The following is a 9,118-nucleotide window of genomic DNA, read 5'->3' as shown; positions in this document are numbered from 1 at the left end:
GGCTAAACTCACTGGGAAAGGTGAAGCATTTCCTATTGTGGTGCTATGGTTGAGATCCCTTCGTCCTTAATCAGATATTTCAGGTTAGAGTTATGAAATATAAAATTTTTGTTGGGAGTACCGTCCTCAAAAATGTGTCCTACGATCGTGATTCGAATTTAATCAGACTCCGGTACGAATATCAAGCACCAAAATAAAACAAGACTCGCTAGTTAAGGAGGATGATGTTTATCCACTAGACTATATCTTTTTTCAAATAATTAGTTTTTAATCTATAGTTTGGCGGTAATATTGCAGTTTCTCATTATTTAGTTTGCCAGCTACAGTAACAGCAACACCTTACTGAACAGAAAAGGACCAATAATCACCCAACAAATAGAACAAAAGAAAAAGAAAAACATTTTTTTCTCCTTCTTCTTATTATGGCCTTTACACCATGCCTTCAAGGTTTTGCTGCAGAATTATCAACTTTAATTTCATTTAATTTTCCTAGTTAAATACTTTGTTACCGCTTCAAAAAAGTTTCTTTTTTTATTAACCTTCTTGTCATTTTAGTTGGTTGGCAAGCTCAAATTTTGCATCTTGTTTGCCACTGAGAATTTCAGGTTTGTCTTTTTTTTTTTTTTTTTTTTTTTCTCTAACTAATTTTGTTGTAGGTATTTTTTTATTTGCATTTTTTGTTTTTTATTTCAAGAATTGGGTATATTTTAGTTAAAAATGCAAGCTTTAGTATTTATTTTCCACTAGTTAGAGCTTAGTGTGGAAATTTGTCTGATGGGGTTGTTGTTATGTTTGGAAATTTTGATTATATTTACTTAGTTATAATCATACTAATTTTTTTTTATGACATATAATCATAGTAATTCTGTGTACAATTAGTTGGAGATCTTGTAGAGTTTCTGCGTGTATGTATTGTGATACATTAGGCTCTTGCAATGTGGATAACTGATCTTTCCTAATGTGGATTGGTTGTCTTGATTTTTTTTTTTTTTTTTTGAGCTGAGGGTCTATCAAAAACAGCCTCTCGACCCCGTAAAGGTAGAGGTAAGATCTACGTACATCGTACCCTCCCCAGACCCCACTTGTGGTATGTTGTTGTTGTTGTCTTGATTTCTTTATGTGGATATTGCAGTAAGATTATTGTTTGCAGTTCAGCATAGTACAGAATTTTGTGATTTTTCTTTTGAAGTGATGTTTTTTGTAGAAAAGACTTAATCTTTGTGGTTAGTTTGATTATTTTTGCAAGTTTTGTTGTAGATTTGCAAGACTTCTTTGCTATGGTATACTTATAAAAATCAAAAAAGAATTCTTTGTTACTCCCTTCGTCCCAATTTATATGGCATTGTTTGACTGCGTGTAGAGTTTACGAAAGAAAGGAAGACTTTTGAAACTTCATGTGATCTTAAACAAGCCTTAAACATTTGTGTGGATGTAAATCATCTCATTAAGGTAAAATGAGAATTTTAAAGAAAAGTGTCCGACATAAATTGGGACAGAGGGAGTACTATATAATGGTATTGCTGACGCAGTTTGTTTTTATTTTGAATTCTAACATTTGGGGTCTGTAGTTGGTAAGTATTCTTGCTCATTCAAATTAGCCAATCTCTTGTCTTCTTTCAATTAGATCCTTTTCATTTTTCAGCAGTATAGTTCCTCGAGTAATCCTAGTTGTGGTGTTAGTTAAATATGCAGCAATTGATCACCTTATAGGGCCGAGAGGTCACATATCTGTATCCAATGGCTGCCGCTTATTCTTTTAGATTTGACAATAGGGACAATAATTTAGAGAAATGCACTTTCAGCTCCCAGATTCAAGCTGAAAATTATCTTTGGTTTGGCATTTGGTAATCCATGCTAATCTCATCTCATGTCGAGAAATAACTTAGGACTTCATTAAAACGAGGCAAATTACTCATAAATCACATAGACCATCTAGATAGGCTGCAGAGTTATCAACTTATACTCATCAAACTCTACTATATTGAATAACAGATTGGAGAAATTATCATGCACTCTTTAAATTGTGCCTGATTCACATGCGCCTTCTTTTATAGATTATTGATTTCCTTATCGTTTCCCCTGATGGAAAGCTATTTGTTTAACTTCATCTTCATGAAAATTCCTCCTTGTTGAGTTGTGGCATCTTTTGAAAAAAATGCTTTAACTCTTGTTTGCAAGAGCAACAATATTTTAGTGCAAACAAACTATTTCTCTAGTCTAGCACGCTTGGACCGCTAATGATTCGAGTGACCATAAAATAGTCCACATCTCCTTTTTCACAATATTCCATTATATTAATTGTTCATGACTTCTTCTCATCATAGCAAAGAGATAGGATAGAATTGGACTCCTAGGCGATAAGACAGAGTTGATGGAAGAGAAGGGAATTTTCCATTTGGATAAAAGAATAATGCAAGTGATTAATAGTTAGAATATGTTGCATTATATGATCTTGACAGTAGAAGATTTAGTATGACTGTCCTAACTATGCTGTACAGTAAGTTTGTTTTTTCTCCCAGTGAAAATAAGGGTAAAGATCATTTGAAATGTGAAAGAATAGGATGTAGAGAAAATCAAAAGGGAAAAGAGAATATCAAAGGGAAAAAAGATGACATGACCATATTTCCATCCAAAGCTGATGGAAAGAAGAGTGAGGACTAACGGGAGAGATATCCTTAGCTTGATTATAAAAATTATAACCAATGTGGGACATGATAGTGGATTATTAAATTCAAATCCACTTTTCTTCCTTTGTCCCAAATCCTAATTACATATGTAGTCAGCGAGTTGTAAATCAAAATTGTACAAAAGAGGCACATATGGGTATACAATTATAGAAGAGACCAAGACAATTACTTTATGGTGTTACGACTTTGTCATTAATAAAGATAGAAGACTTAATGAGCATGAATGGTTTCTTTGATAATGTTATAGCTGCATATGCATGTGGAGGGGAGTGAAGGAGTCCTCAAGATTCATTTGGTTCAAAGTTAAGAATCACAGTCGAAGGTGTGGTAACCTTGAAGGAAGAATTCCTCAACTTTTTTGTAACTGTTGTTAAGTGTGCTACAATACCTTAAATGCTCAGGAGCGATGAAGGACAAGCATATGGAGAAGCATCTTTTTTGGAGATCTACTCAAGATTGAAGTAGGATGAAGTGGAGGGTTTCCTTCAGAAAAATGTATATTGCTATATGTAGTTCGGAAAAATGACAAATTACCATTTTTTATATGCAAAAGGACAATATTATGGAAATTGGTAAGCAGCAAATGTTTTTTGATGAAGTCATACAATAACTAACCTGTTCAATGGAGGTGATACAAGGACCATGTGGAAGTCAATGTGGGATACTAAAACACCTAAAGGTGTGTCCTTCACATAATATACTATGTGGGATCCTAACCTAATGTCGGATAATCTGAGGAAGAGGAGGTATACAATACTGGAAGGATGTGAACCATTTGTTACTACATTACAACCTTGTAACAGAATTATGTCTTAATAAATTCCTCGTTAAATATGGTCTTTTCAACCAATGACGAATTTTGTGACAAGTTGGTGCATGGAAAATATGGATGCTTGGAAGAGGGAGATATGGAAGACAGACAGCTCCTCTTGCGTGTTTTGGCCAACTTGGGTGTAAAGGTAAAATAGAACTCTTGAAGTCGTAGAAAAACAGGATGGGAAGTCATAGCGGATCTTTTGTTGGGAAAAAAGGAACATTATTTTTTGTGTAGATGGGTGGGGGGGATCTCTGGAAACATAATGACACTATCTTGGTGTGATATTCAGTGCAAAAATCTCAAGTCTATCAAAAAATGAAGTTCATTAATTAGAGTAGATGAGTTATGCTCCTGGGAAGTGGAAAGATATTGTTTCAGTTTCACCTTTGCACAGATAAGTGATGTTTGCTTTATTTATCCTGAAATTTTGTGCTGAAGTTTGATCGTTTAATTTGCGCAGTTAGTCGACTAGCAATCTTTTCACTTCCAGGTTTATTCTCAGGTGATTTGTTCTCCTTTATTGATAGATCTTGAAAGGGGTAATGCAAATCATAGCCATGGCATATTGGAGCTTCAAGGAGATATTTATTGTGCTTGCAGTTAGCTAAAATGAAGACCACACAGGTTCTTGTGTTTATATCTTAATAGATTTCCTTTTGATGTGTTCAGATCCTTCATGTCTTTCTCTGGTTTGCTTTATGCATTTTTTCGCTTTTTTGGCAAGGCTATCTATTATTTTATTTTATTTTTGAAAAGTTTCAAAGCTCAATTTATAACTCAATTAACTCACTGCCTCACTATGTTGTAGTTAACTATTTATCAATGTTCTCTTCTTCTAGAGCCAGCAAATAATATATTCACATGACTAAATTTGTGAAACCTGATGAATTTAGATATTCATATTGCTATGGAGTTCTTTTAAGAAGTTGCTGTTCAGATATGGAACATCTTTCCTGAAATTGTTTATTGTAATAACTACAGGATCTACAAAATACAACTGAGAAACAATCTTCAACCCAGGTTTCTCACGAGGCCCAAAGTGACCAGCAGAACAATACGACGGATACCCCTGTAGCAGATTCAGGTTCAGTTTCCGCATCAGGCAATGACAACCGGAAAGTTTCACGTGAAGATATTGAGCTAGTAAGATTGTTCTTTTTTCAGATACATAGTTTTGTGAGATAATTACATTTTTGGACCGCTCAAAAGAATAATAGCTAGTGATGTATAATTTTTGTATATTAGGTATAAATATACCTATCATATACAGAAAATATACATATAGTATTCACTGTACACAAAATATACATATGATATACATAATCAAGTTTGTATATTTTGGCTAGCGACCGTAATTAATTTCGGCCTACGGGACAAAAATGAAAAAAGCCCTTCCGTTCCCTGTAGCACTTTGTTCTTTAACTTTATTATGACACATTTGGTCATGTAGGTACAAAACTTGATTGAACGTTGCTTACAATTGTATATGAATAAGGATGAAGTGGTTAAAACACTTCTTAATCGTGCAAGGATAGATCCTGGATTTACAACCCTTGGTAGGTATATCAAGAATAAAGTTGTTTGTTTGGTGTCAGTTCTCAGTCTTTAAACCTTTTCATACTGAATACAGTTTGGCAAAAATTGGAAGAGGAAAATGCAGATTTCTTTCGGGCCTACTATATTAGGCTTAAACTGAAGAAACAAATCATCTTATTCAATCATTTGCTTGAGCACCAATATCATCTAATGAAATATCCTGTGCATCCGAAGGTTCCATTGACTCCGATGCAGAACGGGATAAATACCATGCCAGGTAGTTTTATTTATCATTACTGTCATTTCAATTTACTAGCCTTTATTATCATTATTATTCATTGCCTCTTGTTTTCAGTGCAGTCAACAACTTACCCATGGGGTACCCCGTCCTACAACAACCTCCACATCCAGGTGCAGTGCAACCTCATTTTGATCCGATGGGCATGTCCAATTGTCATGTGGTTAATGGTGTTCCTGCACCAAGCAACTATCATCATCCAATGCGGATGAATTCTGGAAACGAGTGAGAATCCATTTTTTATAGGCTCTAAATTCCCTTTTAAACTTTGAAATGTGAGACTAAAACTCAAAATTTATACACACTTCCCCAGTCGACTTGTGTTGCCTATTAGGCTTCATGTTTTTCTTATTTACTCACCATATTATACTTGCATGTTCCCAAAGATCTTGAATTTGACTCTACCCCGTTACAAGTGCATATATTTCATGCTTTGGTGAGGACTCCAGCCGCTTCTCATTGTTTAAGTATAACTGAAGATTCAACTGGAATTTTTTGCGCCGCCCTAAAAAGTAGTAGAATGTAAATGTATATTTTTTGTATATTAAGTAAAAATATACATATAATATACATATGATATACGTAACCAGTGTATATGTTGTAATTAATTTCAGCCGAGGGGACAACAATGAAAAATCCCTACTTTTTTCTGTACAATCCCTTGTACTTATTTTTTGTTGTTGCCCATGTCTGGTTTGTTGATTTCCTCTATCAAGGAAATGAGGTCCATTTTTTTCTTTTCAAAGATGAATAGATAATCAATCTGGTTGAATAAAATGTTTTTGGGCTTCAATTGATGAAAAGCTATTTCTATTAGTTTCTTAAAAAAAAAAATGGTATGAGAAATTGCACTTCATATTTTTGTCTATCTCTTGACAGTATGGTGGTAGAAACGAGTGCATCGGATGTAACACCAGTTATTCCACCGAGCAATGCCATGTCATCTATGTCCGATATGCCTGTAAGCCCTGCATCAGTAGCTTCCAGTGGCCACTTCCCCTTCACCGCTTCGGAGATTTCAGGGATGGGAATTGACACATCAGCCCTTGACACTTCATTCCCATCTGATGTAGCTAGTTCAGTAGGATTGCAACTTCCGTCAGATAACGGGGTTGGTAATTCTAGAGATTTGCTGAGATCCTTGGATCAGATTCCTTGGGATTTCAGTCTTGCGGATCTAACAGCTGACTTGTCAAACTTGGGAGGTAACTTTCCTCCTACATAAATCAAAAAATTCATTAAGGGGTCATTTGGTTGTTGGTTAAGAAGTAAGTTATTCATGTATTAAAACCAACATACCTAATAACACTTTGGTAGCATTTTAGTTCCCATGTATAAGATTCAGCACATCAAGTGCGGTGTTTGGTTACCCGTTTACCATCCCGCATAACTAATACATGTACAAGTTATGAGGGAATCTAGGTATTATTTTATACAGGATAGAAGACGGAATAACTAATACATGAATAACTAAACCATGCATAACTCTTACCAACAACCAGACGACCCCTAATAGCACGACTCCTGGAAAGCAAAATTCGACATATGTTAAAAGAGGTTGGCCCCACCGGGGCTTAATTCAATGTTGAGAAATCATTTTATCTAAGGAATATTGCTGTTATTTGCTGGTTCTAGCCCCACTTTCTCATATATACCAGTTTGTCCCATCTTTTTCTTCTATCATTTTATCCTCTTTGGTCTAATTCATGGTAATTTTTGCTCCAATACTAATTGCAGATCTAGGATCTCTAGGAAACTATCCTGGTTCCCCATTTTTGCCTTCCGATTCAGATATTCTGCTTGATTCTCCAGAACAAGAAGATATAGGTGAGAACTACTACTTTCTTGCCCGTGTAGTCTTATGCTATGAATCAGAACTGATTGAGAAGTTAGAAAAAGCATTAGCTTTAAGATCTCTACATCTATGTGCTCTTTCTGAAAGTTATTTAGATGTATATTAACGGCTGAAGTCGTGTTATAGTCGATATCCGTTTTCTTTACTTTGAAATCAGTGCAGTCTGGCTTTCATGCCGTGTGTGACGTGATTTACTCTTGAACATTTACTCCCACATTACCATTCAATTGCAAATTTCTGATAAGCCAGATTTAAATACTTATACATGTTTATTACAAGAAAATAATGTTATTGTTCGGAAGCAAGTTAGAAAATTGTACCTGTCTTAGGATCATAAATAAATTTCTTGGGCAGGAATAACTTCCCTTAGTTTATAGCACTATTGAAAAACAGGAGTTAGCAATGGACAAATATTGTATCTAAACAGCAAAATCCGTCGCTAATCCTATTAGCAACGTATTATCAAAAAATTATGTTAGCTATGAGCAATTTAGCAACGGATTAGCAACGAGGTTCTTAGCTAATTCCTTTTTTTTTTTTTAGAGTGATGACATGACACTAGCTAAATTTGTATGCTTTGTTTTTAGTATGAACTAATCTCTCTCATGCTTTTGCTTTGGCTTTGTGTTAGTTGAGGAATTCTTTGTTGATGTCGACGCCGCCCCAGGGCCTGCAGCATGCCCTCAATCAGATGAAGAGAAGTCCTAGCTTCAGTTGAGACGTACACATGCTTAATTCTATAGTCAAAATAAGGAGTTTGGCGTAAAATGATGTTAAAACGAGAGAGACTCATCAGCTGAGGAAATTGTTTTACCTGTGTTAGGTATGTCTATGTAGTTATTAACCTAACTTTGCTGGTGCCAAAGCCTGACCCTTCTACTTTACCGGAAGCTCTAATGGAAGAAATCGAAGAGGAAAAGTCACCTCGCTTTATTCTTATACTGATCGAATTGGACTATTTTCTATTCTAATAGATTTCACTTCCCTTGCTTGCACGACTTGCTCTTTGCTTAAAAGGTGGTGTATCTAAGCTTTGAGTTATTGTAATCGGATCTTTCTTTCATTAGTAGAAAACAGGTCATGATTTGTTAAGTTCATTCCTTTTGGTTAAGCTTGTATCCTGGATATTGAACAATAGCAATCAGTAAAGGTTTGTCAACCAACTGCTGTACCAATCACCTGAACAATGATTTTGTGTTGTTGTTGATGTCTAATTGTATGAAAAATGTTATCACTCCAGACTACAGTCAAAATGTATGGAAAATGACGCGTTAAACGCATCTTTTATGTGAATCTGAATTCAAACTTTTAAGGATATAACCCTAAAAGATTCAACTTTCAAAGACCTGTCCAAGATAACTTTGTTAGATTCACTATTTCACATAGTTTTGTGTATGGTTAATGGTTCTTTTGAGCGAGGATCGTGTAGTAATTATTCAGGTGGAAAGAAAGTTGATGAAATATACATTTGTGGCTTCTGCACCATTCCAGATGCATTAAAAGAATGACAATGGTGAGCCCGTTTGGACTAGCTAATTGTAAATAACTGATAAGTTATAAGCGCAAACGCAATTTTAGGTGCTAAAATCGACTTTATAACTAAGCAGTTGTGTGTTTGGATATAAGTGTTAAAACTAATAATAAGCAGTTGATAGTTTGAAAAAAAAGTGTTGACAAGATGTTCTTTTGTTAAATGGACTAACATAACCTTAAAATACTTAAAAAAAAAATGTAAAAGTATTCTCGTAAAGGAAACGCGAACATGGAATACAGAGTGAAGATAAAGCTAGGGGTTCCATTTTGGGAAAGGTATTTTGAGAATTAAAAAAGATATCGAGGATAAAATAGTAAAAATGTGGTCAAACAAAAAAAAAATACTTATAAGCAGTTAGTGTTCAACAAACGCGTACGTAAGCCAAAAAGTA

General features: G+C 34.8%; 1 protein-coding gene across 4 annotated transcripts; it reads left to right on the top strand.

Moving 5' to 3' along the window:
* Nucleotides 1-273: 273 nt before the first annotated feature.
* LOC132626100 (uncharacterized) lies at nucleotides 274-8,356 on the top strand. 4 transcript variants are annotated; one of them, XM_060340844.1, is made up of 10 exons: nucleotides 274-447; nucleotides 556-605; nucleotides 4,032-4,128; nucleotides 4,486-4,647; nucleotides 4,955-5,060; nucleotides 5,135-5,317; nucleotides 5,401-5,563; nucleotides 6,218-6,543; nucleotides 7,076-7,165; nucleotides 7,825-8,356. In XM_060340844.1, exons 3-10 carry the CDS (start codon nucleotides 4,114-4,116, stop codon nucleotides 7,899-7,901), a joined length of 1,122 nt encoding a protein of 373 aa, XP_060196827.1. In that variant the 5' UTR covers nucleotides 274-447; nucleotides 556-605; nucleotides 4,032-4,113; the 3' UTR covers nucleotides 7,902-8,356. The 4 variants fall into 4 exon arrangements, with proteins under 4 accessions (XP_060196827.1, XP_060196826.1, XP_060196824.1 ...); XM_060340843.1 differs by having other exon boundaries at nucleotides 4,007-4,128; XM_060340841.1 differs by having other exon boundaries at nucleotides 3,965-4,128.
* The last annotated feature ends 762 nt before the right edge of the window (nucleotides 8,357-9,118 follow it).

This window comes from Lycium barbarum, chromosome 2 (genome assembly GCF_019175385.1).
Source record: "Lycium barbarum isolate Lr01 chromosome 2, ASM1917538v2, whole genome shotgun sequence".
Classification (NCBI taxonomy): Eukaryota; Viridiplantae; Streptophyta; class Magnoliopsida; order Solanales; family Solanaceae; genus Lycium; species Lycium barbarum.
This window is presented reverse-complemented; position numbering and strand designations above follow the sequence as displayed.

Bases quoted from the DNA above. Each gene is read 5' to 3' on its own strand.
- LOC132626100 (XM_060340844.1), top strand. The intron at 5,061-5,134 runs GTAGGTATATCA...TACTGAATACAG, and splicing joins TCCTGGATTTACAACCCTTG to TTTGGCAAAAATTGGAAGAG. The intron at 5,564-6,217 runs GTGAGAATCCAT...ATCTCTTGACAG, and splicing joins CGGATGAATTCTGGAAACGA to TATGGTGGTAGAAACGAGTG.